The sequence below is a fragment of the Aedes albopictus genome, chromosome 2 (assembly GCF_035046485.1).
Source record: "Aedes albopictus strain Foshan chromosome 2, AalbF5, whole genome shotgun sequence".
Classification (NCBI taxonomy): Eukaryota; Metazoa; Arthropoda; class Insecta; order Diptera; family Culicidae; genus Aedes; species Aedes albopictus.
This window is the reverse complement of record NC_085137.1, coordinates 447,869,460-447,886,196: the sequence shown is the minus strand read 5'-3', so window position 1 is coordinate 447,886,196 and position 16,737 is coordinate 447,869,460. Positions and strand designations below refer to the sequence as shown.

The 16,737-nt window shown below is 38.3% G+C and overlaps 2 protein-coding genes across 4 annotated transcripts in view; both read right to left on the bottom strand.

Annotated features, from left to right (window-relative positions):
* LOC109419645 (diuretic hormone receptor) overlaps positions 1 to 16,737 on the bottom strand; it is a 234,128-nt gene that overhangs the window by 35,726 nt on the left and 181,665 nt on the right. The gene's annotated exons all lie outside the window — the stretch shown is intronic.
* Positions 8,939 to 11,203, bottom strand: LOC134288581 (uncharacterized). Its single transcript, XM_062853836.1, has 2 exons — positions 10,261 to 11,203; positions 8,939 to 9,769 (listed from the first exon to the last, which is right to left on the bottom strand). The coding sequence occupies exons 1-2, from the start codon at positions 10,267 to 10,269 to the stop codon at positions 8,939 to 8,941; spliced, it is 840 nt and encodes a 279-aa protein (XP_062709820.1). The 5' UTR covers positions 10,270 to 11,203.

The window sequence follows — 16,737 nt, the reverse complement described above, 5'->3', positions numbered from 1 at the left end:
GGAGAAAATCGGGCACCGGTTCAACACATGCCAACTGGAAGACGCTGCGGTCAAAAGGTCCTTCGCCGAGGAGCTGGAGAACCGTGCTGCAGATATTCCGGAAGGGGGAAGCGTAGAAGATCAATGGAGCGCAATCAAAAATGCCTTCATCGCCACCGGAGAAAATAATTTGGGTGAGCTACGCACCCGGAGAAAGTACTGGGTCACAGATGGTGCCTGGAGAAAAATAGAGAAACGAAGGAACGCCAGAGCCGCGATAGAGCGAGCGAAAACACGAGGAGCCAAAGCCGTAGCCTGTCAGCGCTATTTGGCTCTCGCCTTAGTGGGACTAAGGTGAATGCTACGATGCCCGTGAAAGTCACGTCTGGACAGTTCCTGACCGATCCAGCTGACTAGTTGAAACGCTGGTTCGAGCACTTTGGAAACCTTTTTCAAGTGTCGGCCACGCTATCAACACCTCAGCATGATCCGCCAAGGGTTCGACGCATTGTCCATCAGTGCAGGAGATAGAAACAGCCATCCGTAGCATGAAATCGAACAGGGGTCGATCGCATATCAGCTGAGATGCTCAAAGTTGACGCTGTAGTATATGCACAACTGATGTATCAATTATTCTGCAACATATAGGAAACCGCGACATTTTCGGCCGACTGGATGCAAGCCGTTTTTGTATTGGTGCCCAAAAAGGGTGACCTGACTGTATGCGATAATTGGCGGGGCATCAAGTTACTGTGTATCGTTCTCAAAGTCCTCTGCAAAGTCATCCTTAACCGGATACAGGAGAAGATTGACGCAACTCTCCGACGGCAGCAAGCGGGATTCCGTGCCGAACGATCCTGTGTGGACCATATTGTCACGCTCCGTATCATTCTGGAGCAAATCAATGAATTCCAAGAGTCTCTCTACCTGGTGTTCATTGATTGCGTAAAAGCTTTCGACCGTCTCAATCACGGACACATGTGGGAAGCCCTCAGGCGCAAGGGTCTCCCTGAGAAAATCATCGGCATCATTGAAGCAATGAAGCACATTACAAGGCATTTTCGTTCTGAGTACTGCAAAACGGTGTTTTGTCCGATCCCATCCGGGTCGTTGCTGGAGTGAGGCTAGGATGTATACTATCACCGCTACTGTTCCTTATCGTAATCGACGAGATTCTGGTAGGTGCGATTGATCGTGAACCAAACCGTGGATTGCTTTGGCAGCCCATTACCATGGAGCACCTAAATGACTTCGAACTGGCTGATGACGCTGCTCTCCTCGCTCAACGGCACTCTGATATCACTAGTTTACAGCATTTTTGAACTCGGTAAGCTGATGATCATTTTTGGTGTAGAATCATGCCCTGAGTTCGAAAACGCGAAGGAAAAAAATTACAGTAGAGCGGATTTTTTTTCAACTTTCCATACAAGGTTGATGATTTGAAATCGATTTTTGTTCTATTTTTAAGCAAAGTCGCTCACTTCAAACATCTCATTCTCCGTAATCAATGCTCCGATTGAGCTGAAATTTTTACTGTAACTCGCCTACATATGGTATGTCAAATAAACGTCGAGAAAGAATTTTTCAGTTGGTTTTTTCTTATTGAAAAAAAATACATTTCTTCAAAAAATTTTGGGAATTTTGCTAAAATTTGAGAAGGTCGTCCCTAAAACTCGCCAATATCTTGAATTTCATCAATCTGACGCAAATCCTGTATTCAGATGATCGAAAGGTATTGTATTCAGCTTTTAATTTATGGAAAAAGATTTAAAATTGGTTGAACAAAACGCAATATATTTGAATTTTAGTAAATTACATATTTTGAAAAGTTACAAAATTCGAAATTGAGCTTAAACTCAAAAACTGTTCTACTTTAAATTTTTTTAAGGTCGGTTTCGAAATCAGCACTAAATTGTGCTTCAAAAATGTTGCTCGTTGACAGAAGTTCACGACTTTTGTTTTATTTTGTAAACTTGTGTATGCAGAGCAAGGTCGATGATCTTGCCAATCGCTCCTCAGTGGCAGGTCTTACCATCAACGTCAACAAGACCAAAACGTTGGATGTAAACACGGTCAACTCTTCCAGCTTTACGGTAGCTGGGAAATCAGTGGAGAATGTTGAAAGCTTCCAATATTTTGGTAGCCAAATGGCGGCCGATGGCGGCACCAAGATCGACGTAGGTGCATGGATCAAGAAGGCGAAGGCTGCTTTTACGAGTTTAAAAAATGTATGGAAACACAACCGAAATCACGCATCAAAATTCGAATTTTCAACTCGAACGTGAAATCAGTGCTGCTATATGCCAGTGAAACCTTGTGTGTATCAGTGGAGAACACTCAACGGCTGCAGGTCTTCATCAATAGATGCCTGCGGTATATCCCTTTCGTGAAGAACAAGCACAATGGATCACTAAAATAACTAAAACGGCCGTTATGAACCGAACAGATAGCGCCACTAAATAAATGAAGATAGCGCCACCGTAGCCTAGTGTGCTTGACATAGCTCCACTACTGTCACAATGTTAATGTCCATATACGGTGGCGCCTTTGTTTACATACAGCGAACACTAGAAAAGTTTTCTCAATTGATCAATAAGGCAATCCACATTGGCGTATCTAGGATTTTTTCCTAGGGGGTGCCTAGGGGGTGCCAGTTCCAGTGGCTTTCGGGTTGGGTTTGAAACCGATCCACCCTCAATTTCTCTGCATAATGATATACTGCGCCGCGGGAAAAATTAACCCGAAAATTGAAACGCATTATATTTTAAAGGAAAGCTTTTTTTTTGAAAATTCGAACCATTGTACTGATTTAACACTATCCCGCCATGTGAAGTTTGAAAACTCGATTGCGTATAATACATGGAATTTGTATTTTTAGTTTGAACTTAACAATCATCGCGACAATCCCTTTGTTTTGTGGATTGAAAACAATCATGTCTGTAAGAATACATTTTCAGAGCAATTATTAGTAGTGTAATCTCTGAAACTTTGAAACATCCCCAAATTTGCGTTTTATTTGTATTTATCGTGAAATCCTCTTTGCTTTATTGCATGATAACAACCCTTATAAAATAGTTTTTTTTAATCTGTATTGACGAGATTTCTAGCCCTAGGCTAGTTCATCTCGGGACCCACGCGAGGCACAAATCTCCCATTAGTAAGAGAACGTGCTGTCTGAGCCATAATACTGATACCTGAACACTACCACGTGGACATGAAAATACTTTTACAGAGAAATTGTGAGTATGATTCTTTAAACTACAAAATTTGAACTTGATTATCCTGGGTTCCGTTCTGAAGCTTCACAAACATATTATCAATTTAGTTGGAACCCGAAATTTGATGCGAGCGAACTTCGATTTTTTTCGTCGGGATTCTGATGCTCGCACCACATTTCGATTTCGACTGGATTGATAGTACATCTGGTGAACGAAATGCTGTATAAAGCTGGAATTTCGACTAACGTAAAACCAACGTTGTAGTAATCAGTCAAAAGTTCAGCTTCGTAAATTTGGAATACTCAAGAATTTTGTGTTTTCGGCAAAACATTTTTTGGTAATTACTCAGGGAATATTCCTGGCAATTGTTTTGCAATTTATTTCTTTTAAGACTTCTTTCGTAAATCTCTCAGTAATTCCTTTGGATTTGGCAAATTTCTTCGGTAATATCTTTGGTTCTCTTTCGGCAATTTCTTTAAGAATTTATTTGATAATATGTTTGGAATTTGATATTAAACACCTTCACGCATTCTTTGAAAATTTCATTAGAAGTTATTTTATACATCGTTTCTACAATTTTAATGAAAATTCTTTAGACAATTTCTTCTACATTTCTTCAGTAATTGTGAAAGGAATCCCTGCAGCAGATGGTTTCGGAATACCTTAGGCAATCTCGATGTTACTTGCATGGAAAATTTATTTGGGAATTCCATTAGCAATTCCTTTGAAAATTTTGGGTACTTCTTCGGTAATTTTCTTGGAAATTTATTCGGCATGTTTCTTAGAGATTTCCTTCGGAAATTTATTTAAAAAAAAATCTTGGTGATTCTTTAAAATTCTTTCACGATGATTCTACGGCAATTAATTTTGATGATTTCGGAAAATTCTTTGAGAACTTCTTTTTTTTGTGAATGTGAAAAAATGTATTTTAACAATTTATTTTGAGATTGGATTTCACCTTTTTCTTTAAAAAGCCTTACTATTTTCTTCACGTGTTCCTCTGGTAATTCTTATATGAATTCTTTTGGCAACCACTTTGAAAGTTCTAAGGTAATTTTGATGTTTTTTTTCTGGTAATTTCTTTGGGATTTTTTTTGGAAGTTTTTCGTGAATTTTATAGTTTTCTTTGAGCCAGCACAATTGAGAATGTCTGAATCTCGAATTCAGCTACTTTCGGAAGCAAATAATATACAGGTATGCAGAAAAGAAAAACTTGCCGTTTTGATTTACTCAAGACTGAGAAAGCCAGCATTCCGGAATCAATATATTTCAGTCGTACTCATCCAGCAAATAATATAAATACAATAAAATCATGAAGATTAAAAAAAATCACGATAAAATTGCCTGAAAAAATTGTGAAACAACTGAAAAAAGAATTACTGAAATAATTTCAGAGGAATAGCCATTGACATTATAGAAAAAAAAATCAAAAAAAAAAATTGTAGATTAAATTCTAATGAAACTACCATAGAAATTTTCAAAAAACAAAACTCCTTCGTCATACCCTTAAAGAAATGGCCGTACTGTGGTCTAGCGAGTACAAAATCGTTCAAATCCCACCAGAACGCGTTTTTTTTCACAATTTCATCTCTAAATTTACTAGCTCTTCCCTTACATTCCGATAGGATTTAACTACAGGTTTCTCTAGTAATACCTTTTAGGATTTCTCTAAAAATTCCAACTATTCCCGAAATTTGTTTAGGGATTTCTCTAGAGATTTCTATTGGGATTCCTTCAGCTGGAATTCATTGACGAAGGCCAAGAGGCGTTCCAGGAGTAGAGCTGGACATGCTTGCTGTTAACCGTTAACACATTTCGGACGAACATTTGCCTCTATTTCCGCAAAGGTCACTTAAAAGTTCACTGTCAATGATCTCCAATCTCCAAGTGAGGTGTACCTTTCTATTGATGTGGAAAAAAAAATCAATTTGAACTTTAAGTTTTCGAGTTATTGAAAGACGAGCGCAATTTTATCGTTGACGGTTAACGACAACTATCCGTTAACTGTTAAATTGCGTTTGCCACTCAATAACTCCAAAACTTTAAGTTAAAATTAATCGTTTTTCACCTCAGTAGAAAGATATACCTCACTTGCAGATTAAAGAACATTGAAAGTGAAATTTTAAATGACCTTGGCGAAAATTGAGGCAAATGCTCGTCCGAAATGCGTTAACGGTTAACGGAAAGCGTGCCCACCACTGTCCTGTAGTAATACCATGGGATTTTCGGAAAATCCCAGGAAGATTTTTCGGAAAATTTTTTGGAAGAACTTCCCTAATAGAATTCCTGAAGGTAGCACAGTGAGAATTTTTGAAAGAGTTCTAAGAGAAATTGCTGGAAGAAACGCAGCAGGAGTTACTTGAGGAATCCTAGCCACAATTGGGTTTTAAATTTTGAAAAATGGGGTATATGTACCATTCCTTGGCCTATTTTGCAAGCCGCCTTGACAATTTTGACCATAACTCATGAATTAATAGCACTAGAAATAATATGTCCACCCTATTACACACTCTAGGCAATGCATGTTTCAATAATTGGAAGTAAACTTACGTAAATATTCAAGATTTTACTTAATTAAGTTGAAAAGATTCGATGCGATGGTATGCAACGTTGGTCTATGGTACAAAATTGGCCTATTAATGGATACAACGTTGGCCTATTGCTATCCATGCACTAGAACCACTAATTATCTATTTTTTTCAATATTTCTGCTGAAGTATTATCTCTGTTTGTTCACCAATTTTACTTTTAAATTATATTTTCGGAGCTTAATTTTCAAAAAACTATAAATAAATCACTTTAACTAAAGTTCTTTCTTAATTTAGTAGCAATAACAACGCAACCCTATTATTGTGTTATATTTTTACAGTCACCGCACACAAAATCTTTCTTCCTGTTCGTTCTTTCTGGTTCTTACGCAAGAAATGCTGTTGACGTCTTTTTATCGCTGTTTTTGAAGTCACTTTACTGATGGGCCAAGATTTGGGTACATAGTGAAAAAAAATGTCCACAATATTCGGCCCACATTCAATTTGTAAAATAGTTATTATTCGTTGAAAACAAATACACAAGTTCAAAGTAGCGTCTTTGACCGTCGCATCAAATGTTCAATTATTGAAAAGTCAATTCGAATTGTTTCAGAATCGTGCCATTTATGATCATGTGTATAGACTACCCACTAAGCCGAAGAATCATGGCGTCTACAAAAGCTAAACAAAGTGACATTTTCATTCAATTTTAATGTTCCAAACTGCTAAAATTGAAACGAAATGTTACAGTTGTTTGGCGCATAGCTTTTCCAATATCCAGTTATGTGTGTTTATTTGAGTTTTTGGTTTACATTGAGATAGGCCGAACGAGGGGACTATGCCAACGAAGCATCCCGATACCCTGTATCGATTTTTTAATTTTGGCCGAAGCATTCTATCTGCTAAGACGTCATTGGACTGAGCTCCGCGTATGGAATATTCCCTCTTATCACGTTGAGCAAATTTAATTTGCTACAGTTTAAAGCAAGTTATGGTGCAAGTTGCATACCGTGAGAATACCTTCAAGGTAGACTTCTCTAAATTTGTGAAACGTCCAAGTTTTGAGGAAGTTCACAGTTTTGTTGGACTGCAACAATGGCAAGTGAAACGACTGCAGATGAGCCACATACATACATCACTGTGTGTATGTCAAATGTGTAGACCTGCCTACAGCTCTGCAAGTAGTTGACCAACACAACGATCGTACTGAATTGGAAGTCGACGGAATACATTGTAGAACTTCAAATAAGACGACTTATCTTGGTGATAGCTTTATACAGAATGATCATTTATTGTCTCGTATCCTAGCATGACCTACTTCGAATCCTGATACAGAGTCGTAGCTTACTACATCTCTCCTCCTTTTTATTTATTTTTAGTTTAAGTTTTATTTAACAATTATTCAACTATTTAATTCATTTCTTGTTTGCTTAGCTTGTAAATTTCATAATCATTCAAATATTCTGGTTTACGTTTACGTCTCTGCATTCGGGTTTCATCTCGGCCAACGATTCCATTGTCGACTTCACAAGGACGATTTTCTTCACAACTATCGAGGACATCATCTGGCGAGCCGCTACGGGTATTGACCGGGTTACTAGAAATTAAAAGCTTTGCATGATTCACGTGGCGATCGAATTCAACTCCAGTTAATAAGTTCTTCAAAGTAATCCGGGTTCCATTCTTCTTAACGACAACATGAGGTTGAGGGTTGAAGTTTGTTTCTAACTTGTTTCGCTTCACCAAATTTTTCACGACTACATGATCTCCAACGTCAATGTGTGATTCTCTTGCTCTTCTTTTCGAATCACCATACTCCTTTCCTTTTTCTTTCTTTGTTTTGTCAGAATGTCGTACTCTGTTCTCGGGGTTTGAATGTTCGGATACACGGATCATTGGAATTTTATCTCGAAGATTTCTTCCCAATAACAGCTTTGCTGGGGTAACGTTTGTTGTTGAATGAGGTGTGTTAAGATAAGCTAGAAGAAAATCCTAAGCAAAGAAAAAAAATGTTTGCCTCAAATATTAAATGAATAAAAAAAAATTATGTTAGACCATTTTACCTGCAGATCATCTTTCCAATTCCTCCCCATTGCAATGCTTATTTTAACAGTTTTCAATAATGTCCTATTATGTCGTTCGACCAAACCGTTCTGGAATGGTGCGTATGGAATTGAATGTGAAATTTTGATACCACTCACTTTGCAAAACTGAGTAAATTCAACAGAAGCAAATGGTGGCCCGTTGTCACATACAATTTCCTCAGGAAATCCAAATCTCGAGAAAATAGTTCGAATTTTGAAAATAGTCGTTTTTGCCGTTGTTGAAGTCATGATTTCAATTTCTGGGTATCTTGAAAAATAGTCCACGACTACTAAGAGATGGATTCCATTTGTAACTTCCGTAAAATCCAAAGCTAATTTCCGCCAAGGTCCTTCTGGTAGAGGTGTTCTGGTCATAGGTTCGGTATTCGCTTCAGATACTAGCAAACAGCCTGCACATCGCTTCACGTAATCTTGAACCATCAAATCCATACGACTCCACCAAACTTTTTGCCTTAAACGTCTCTTCATTGATTCACATCCTAGATGTGGCTCATGAGCAAGCTGTAGAACCTTTCCTTGCAAAATTCTAGGTATAACTATTCTATCATTTTTCAGTACTAGTTTCCCATCTGTTGATAAATCATGCGCAATCGTCTTGTATCTCGATAACGTTTTGGGCCATCTTCTGATAGGGTACGAAATCCATTGCATAAGCTCATTCAATTCAATATCCTGACTTGTAGCTGCGATAATGTCTTCCAACGGTATAGCAATTGGGCATGCGTCAAATGATACTAACCGTATTATCCTCTCACTTTCTTCGTCATAACTTTGGATGTTCGTTCCCATTTCTTGGTATAACCGTGAGAATGAATCAGCAATATTTGTTTTTCCAGGCTGATAAATTACCTTGTAATCATAGGACATGAGACGAAGCTTCCATCTTTCTATGCGAGCGCATGGTTTTGCTCTGTCTCCAAATATTGTTACCAAAGGCTTGTGGTCGGTAATAAGCCAAAAGAACTTTCCGTACAAGTAATAATGAAATTTTTCAGGTGCCCATACAAGCGCCAAGGCTTCACGCTCAGTTTGAGCATATCTCTTTTCTACATCCGATAATGCTTTAGAAGCGTAGCTTAACATGGAACGTGGAACATGCAAATATATGTTATGGATCGTTTCGTATTTGTGATTTTACTGGTACAAAAAAAGTGCTGCCTTCCGAAACAGCCCGTTTGTCTTGCTGTCCGTAAGGGTGAAAGGTTTGGCGCGGTTTCCAACAGCAACGTGCAAAATGTCCCATTTTTCCACAGTTGTTGCACCTCGATTCCCGAGCAGGACATTTTTGATCGCCAGTAGGGTGTTTTCCTGAGCATTTAGTGCACGTACCTTTATCCTTTAGAGTATTGCCTGAATGAGACACCGCTTGCAGTTCTTGGACGTCAATACCATCATACGTTGGTTTGGATCGAAATTCTTGTACCTGGGTGGCCACGGTCTCATGAGTACGCCCAATCTTCAGCATTTCGTCCAGAGTTACATCAGCTTCCAGATATTTGGCCCTCAATTTATCGTCGTTTTGAGTTGCATAAACGATTTGATCCATGACCATTTGATCGAGTTGATCTTCGAAATTGCATGCCGCTGCTTGGGTTTTGAGACGTAGAACGAACTGGTCCAATTTCTCCTTGGGATTAAACTTGAGTTGCCTGAACTTGTACCGCTCGTATCGTAGTGACATTCGTGGAGAAAAGTAATTATCCAAGGCCTCCATCGCTGCTCTGTAACGGTTGTCCAGGATATTACCGGTGATCTCCACATTTTTCGCAATTTTCCTGACGTCCGGTCCACCGAAGCACATAAGAGCGTTGTATAATTCTTCGTGATCAGTAACACCTTTCAACGCCAGGTACGCCAAAAATTGTCCTTTCCATTCTTCCCATCGCGAAGATGTTGGGCCATCGCCGGTCTCATGGAATGGCAGTATGTTGCAATTAAGCTGAAATTCAAAAGTTAAATGTTTCTTTGATTTAATGCGCAATCACTGATATTTTTTTATTTCTTTATTATTACATATTATTTATTTTGTATTTTCCTTTTTAGGGCAACTTTTCCGAACAACTATGCTCAAAATTAGCGGTCTAGAATCTTAATTCCCTTCGCTTTACTTTATTCGACATCGGATCAGTCAAATGGCCTGGAATCATTGTTCCCTTCATTTGACTCTCTAAATGGCCTGAAACATTTGTTTCCTTCATTTAGAGACTTCCTAATTGCCTCACGTTAGTGGGCTTCCAGATGAATGGCCTGGAATCTGAGTTCCCTACATTCATCTCCCTAAATGGCCTGGATTTTACAAATCCCTACATTTAGGTACGTTTCATAAACACAATGGTAAAAGCGATTCAATAAATTCCTTTTTCGCGAAATTAATTGAACTAAAGAAAAAACAACTCATCTCCAAGAGAAATAAACAAATTTGTTAGTTACCATGGACATGATGAAACCAGACGGTAGCAACCTCCAGAAACTTGGATTCCGTAACGAATTCAACGACGATCGAACCAGACTCGGACTTGGATCTTGACTTGACCTTGACCAGGACGGACTGCACTTGTACAGCTGGCTTTTCCGGTTCCGGTTTCTTCCGACTTCTTTTACTCCGCACTTGGATTCGGCACACTTCTACTTGACTTCACTAAACTTCACAACCGCTATCGTTCCTTCTTTTCTCCGAGCGCGAACTCGACAAATCTTTCAATACGGTTTTACCTCGTCGCCAATGTAGAACTTCAAATAAGACGACTTATCTTGGTGATAGTTTTATACAGAATGATCATTTATTGTCTCGTATCCTAGCATGACCTACTTCGAATCCTGATACAGAGTCGTAGCTTACTACATACATTACAAAGTCTGTCTGGCAATGGATGTTCAACGCACAGAGTTAAAGATACACGACCTCTCCGAAAATGTGACGAATGACGATATTGCTGCATACCTTCAACGGTACGAAGCAGTGAATCAAAATTCAACCATCGCGCAACAATAATGACAATGTCGCAACCTGTATTTTTTGCGACAAAACAACCCATGCGACATAAGTTTGTCCCAACTTGAAAATAATGGGATTAATATCGTACACCACGAGTTTAGAGATTTTTAAGCCTTGCATTGAGATTTTCGAATGGTAACTTCGAGTCGGTAAACACTGCAACTCTGGTGAAGCTCTATCATCAAACAGTTTTGACTTTGGGTTAGTAATAAATTGATTATTCACGAGTTGAAAAGTACGCAACAAATTCAGCTTCCGTTTTGTCTGCAACAAAAAATTTCGAGATCATGTCATTATCTGTCACCAGTAGGGATAAAGATTAATCGTCGCACCTTCTTTGATGCTTGTTTTGTGCCTCTTTTGTCTGACAATTCTCTTCACTGGTACGGAGAAGTGCATAACGTAAAAGAATGTGTAGGGGGGGGAAATTTTGCCGGCAGCGGAATCTATTCTGGAGTGCGTGTGGCAACAATGACACTCAAAGAACACATCAACTCATTTATCACCATCAAAACAGAACAAACAAAAAAAAATTATTGGCGAAAGAGCACCTTATTCTGAGCCACTATGTTTTTTTCCGAAATTTGGAACTTCATTTTGACACCTTTGATCAATTTCTAAGAAAATTTTTATATCACATTTTGACAAGCTGGGCAACAGCTTGACAACTCCGCCCAGTACAAAATGGAACGACGGGTGATTCGACAAACCGTCTCCAAACAAACTTCAATTGATTTTTTTTTGGATTTCGGCTCAGTTTGGCGTGTAGTGTAGATTCAGAATATGGAATTATATCAACTCCCCTAAAAACCAATTCCCAAAGGAAGGCCAATATAAGCGAGGAATTTCTGGAAAAAATCTCAGAATAAAATCTTGATAGGAATTCTTGGAAGAATCACCGGAGGAACTTCTGGAAGGATCCTAGGAAGATTGTCTTGAATAATCCCACCAGGAAATCATGAAGGAATCCCAATATAGAAATTTTTAGATGAATCCCTAGGAGAATTCCGAAAAGTATCATAGTATCATAGTACCATAGATACTTCCAAAGAAAACCTAGGAGAAATCTCTGCAGAAATTTCTAGTATGTACAGCCCTATCAGGACTGCCTGGAGAAAGCTAAGGGAAGTTTATTGAAGGAATATCGGGATGAATCCTTAAAGGAAGCCAAGAGAAATCATTGTATAAATGGATAGAGTTATTGCTGGAGCAATGCATTGATAGGTCTGTTGATTGTCCCTACCAATATCCAAAACGACAAAACGTATAACTGGTATAAGTAATTCCGGGTGTGCTTAAGTTTTGTACAAATGTGCCATTCATAAATATTGGAATTATTGTGTGGAGCTTTAACTTTTAGGTGACTGTCAAGGAAAAATTCTAAGGGGTGCCAAATTTGTTCTAGGGGGTGCCAGGCACCCCTGGAACCCCCCCTAGCTACGCCAATGGCAATCCATGACGACTTTTCGCGATAGGGGTGACAGCCAAAACTGTAAACACAGTGTGAGTACAACTTAACAAAGTTTCGTCAAGTGTCGTCGGTGCTTAACAAATTCCTTTGTGTTCAACTGTCACCCCGATCATCGATTGTCAAAAATACATGGTAAACAAAAAAAAATCAGCTGATCGCATCTGTCTCACGGATAAGGCATTATTGTGCTGTTGAGCAATAATTATAACTGTTATAACAGTTTTGCATAGCTTTTCATCTGTTTAGGGCATCTCCAGGAGCGTTTCAGTTCTAGTTATATTTTTAAAACGGTTACAAAATTTGTAACTGTCAAAAATAGAACTCAAACATGGGCGTCTTCAGCAGCAGCTCTAAATCTTGCATACTTCCAGAGAAGAGAAGCGCATCTTAGAACAAATCGACAACACGAAAAGTGATAAATTATAGACGTGTAAAATCGACTCGATTTATTTTGTTTTTAAACTTATTTCGTTTCAATTCGTCACAAATTAATAACAATACATATGATTGTTGCTTGGATCATGTTATTCTACTCTGTATAATCAAATACAAAATCACTTGACATATTTTTTTAAATAAAAAGAAAATCGGGTTAAGTACGGTTCCTTTGAATTCCACTAAGAATTTGCATCCTTTGACAGATATGTATTTCGACCTCTACTGTAAGGTCGTCTTCAGTGTCTTGTACTTGAGTCGAGTCAAGTACAAAACACTGAAGACGACCTTACAGTTGAGGTCGAAATACGTATCTGTCAAAGGATGCAAATTCTTAGTGGAATTCAAAGGAACCGTACTTAACCCGATTTTCTTTTTATTTACAGATATTCCCCTAACAAGCCCAGGTTAATCATCATCATCATATTTTTTTAGTTTTCGATTTAAATTTGAGTACAGTAGATATTGGCAAGGGAAACTGTCTATTAAAACCTGAGGAAGTACTTATAGAACACTTGCTGAAAAGCAGGTTTATCCAAGTGAGGACGTTACGACAAGAAAAAGATGAACAATGATTTTTCTGTTGTTTTCCAATAAATTAAATGAATCTAGTAAAAAGAAACTTCATTGATAACAATACAAAAACAACAAGTTTAATGGGTTCGATTGAACCAATGTTAAAATAAACATGCAATAATATTTGTTGTTATGTTAACAGATTTCGCCTTTGAAAAACCATAGTACTCATATTTCTCGGTAACATTTTTCTCCCGTATTTACATATGGCCTTATGTACAAATTGTGTACGATTTATGGTATGGATCATATGACCTGAGGTCTGACTTGTGATATTTGGTAGTTATTCGAAAAGATTGATGATAGATCTTATCAACAGTTGAAAAGCAATACATACCAGACATCAGAGTGTTTGATTCTTATCATAAAATGTGCATATCATTCTGGCGGCCTTTAGTGCTCGTTGTTGCGGGAAATATAAATTCTATGGGTTTTCATAAGCGAAAACTGCTTATAAATAACAACAAATATTATTGTATTATTATTGTAACAACGATTCATTTGACGTCATTCAATTTATTGTATTTGTATTGTAAGAACAATGAAAAAAAATTAGGATATATTATTTTCTTTTGAAAAATGCCCTAAAAATGTCTCATTAAAACACAATACATTCTACTGTTTTTCGCAAAAAAATGTATGAAAATTTTCTTAAAATTTTATGGTTAAGATACATAACGACCGCCATTTTTTATTGTAAAACTGTCATTTACCATTCGCCGAATGGTATAGAACAATAGGGGTGATGGTGAGTGTGTTGTGCAAATTACAATATGTTTAATGGTGAATATTTTTGAAAAAAAAAAAATGGTGTTGTAACAATAAAATTTACTGTATTTTTATGATATTTTTGTTGTTTCGATCACTATGGCAATAATATGTTAGACATACCAACGATGTTTTTGCAATTGCAAGCTGTTATGGAGCATAATAATGGTGTTTACCATTTTTTCTTAATTAACATACACATATTCCCACCATTTTTGTATCGCGTTGCCTACGATTTTAATGAATAAGCAACATTGACTGTGCCTGTGCCCTCGAAATACATTCTTGTTGAACACAATCTTTTTGCGAATCAATTTTTGAGTTGGTATACCTGCCTCTAAAATACTTTGCTCTATCGTGTCAACACGGTTGAAATTTTCCGTGTAAAAAGTGTGATTTCAACCGCTAGGTGTCGCGACCAACAGCATGAAATTGTAATCAATTTCTGACTCAAGAGATGACCTTCTCTTCTCTGATACTTCCTACGGAAATCGGTAAATTTATTTGTTTACGAATAATAAATCCCGTTGGAATCGGTAGAATGATGTGTCCAGACCCAGAGGGCATTCATATGATCTGCCATGGTAACAACATAAATAGAACGCGTCAAAATCTTGTTTCAAAATGGTGCAAAAATACAACGGGGTCGTATGTCAGTTGCAAATTTTGAAACAAAACTGTTCAAATTTATACACTTGAAACGCCTGCTGAAGATGGTCAAGATGCAGTTCCAGATGCATTTTAAAACTCCCATACATTTTATAACGCTCCTGGAGATGCCCTTAGTCTTTGTTCTATGTAATGTAAACTTGTTTAACATTTGACCCATTCTGTATACTTTCATGTGTGCAAACAATGTTTTGTTTACGTAACATGTGAGATTTAACAAAACAAGTTGAACAAAATATGGACAAAATTCGTAAAACATAGTTTTTTATGTCGCATATTTTTTATTTCCGATTTATTAAGGTAGTTAAAGCTAGAAATCGAAAGTGGAAAAGTAGATCTTTCAAATAAGGAACAACAATTGTTGTTTTGTTCGGAAATATAAGAGTTCTGGAGAGCCAAAGTTGAACCATTTGTATGGAAATGCCCCTTTTTTGCCCTCCGTCCCGAAAGGGATATAATTCGTGCATGGTGGCTTCACAATTGGATCTCCAACGTAGTGCTCCATCGCCGATGTCATCAAAAGCCGATAGCGACAGAAATTCGGGAGCGAAAGTGGAGGTGGGTCGGCCACACTCTACGCAGGGGCGGAAACGAAATCTGCAAGCAAGCGTTAGACTAGAACCCAGCAGGACATCGCAGCAGAGGCAGACCCAGAGGCTCATGGCGGCGCAGCCTCAACAACGAAATCAAGCAAGTCGACAGAAATTTGACCTGGCCACAGGTCAAGACGATGGCTGGCAATCGCCCAAGATGGAAATCTTTCAATTCAGCCCTCTGCACCACCATGGGTGCCCACTCCAGGACTGAAAGTAAGTAGTATTACTTAATTTAAAATATATATATATTTTTTTAAATAATGTTGTCTAAAGAAATGGGGTGAAAATGGGTTTCCAGTTAGCCTATTGATGGCCATGGGTCGCCAATCCGGAGACGGCGGTTTCGATTCCCGTTCCGGTCGAGAAAATTTTCTCGACTCTTTGGGAATAGAGTATCATTGTTACTTGCCTCACAATATACAAATTCATACAATGGCAGGCAAAGAAAGCCCTTCAATTAATAAGTGTGGAAGTGCTCAAAGAACATTAAGTTGAAGCGAGGCAGGCCAAGTCCCAGTGCGGACGTAGAGCCATAAAGAAGAAGAAGAAGGGTTGAAAATTTACTCAGACTCATACTAAAGATAAGTAACAATGGCGGTACATTAGACCAATCTCGCATGACTGCCAATCGATTCTCAACAATGGAAATCAATCTTTGCAACACAACATTTTCCATTAAAATCGACGCTTAACGGTCCATAAAATCAAGGACAAGCAAAATCAATCCCCCTTACCGTACCGGAACCGCCGACATCTCAAGGGCACCATCTTCGAACGATTTTTTTCTGTTGCATGTACCGAACGGATGCCTCCACCACATATATGCCGGGGAATCAATCATCAAAACGGACACTGTCCGAGAGAATTACCACATAGCTTTGAAGACCGCCATAAATCACGACCCCGCAACCATAGCCAACCACCCTCATTGACAATACATCCTCCTTCCTCAAAGCGACGACAACGTTTGATGACTCGGATGCGTCAGCTTTTATGACAAGCCAGTTCGATCGTGAATTGGATATTTATTGCTGGATCCCCAGCGTCATGGAAGTCGATTAGTCACCGCCATCGACTAAAAAGATGGATTGGTTGGTTAATTCCAACGGCTTTGTCGCTAATAGCATGCTTGTTCAACATCTCGTAGTGGAGATTGCTAGACAGTTTCCAGGCTGAACTTTCCTACTCTTACTTTCGATTCAACTGATAGAAAAAATTTAACCAGAAGAACATAAACTCCAAGTTCAGGAACTTGTGTTAGATTCACTTACAATAACATCCGCACTCGGACTTTCACTTGAACTTGTTCGACGAATGTAACCAGAGATGAATCTTTGAGCACGGAAAGGTAAGCAAACACCCAACTTCAAGGAAAAGTTAGCCATCCAAGTTCCGGA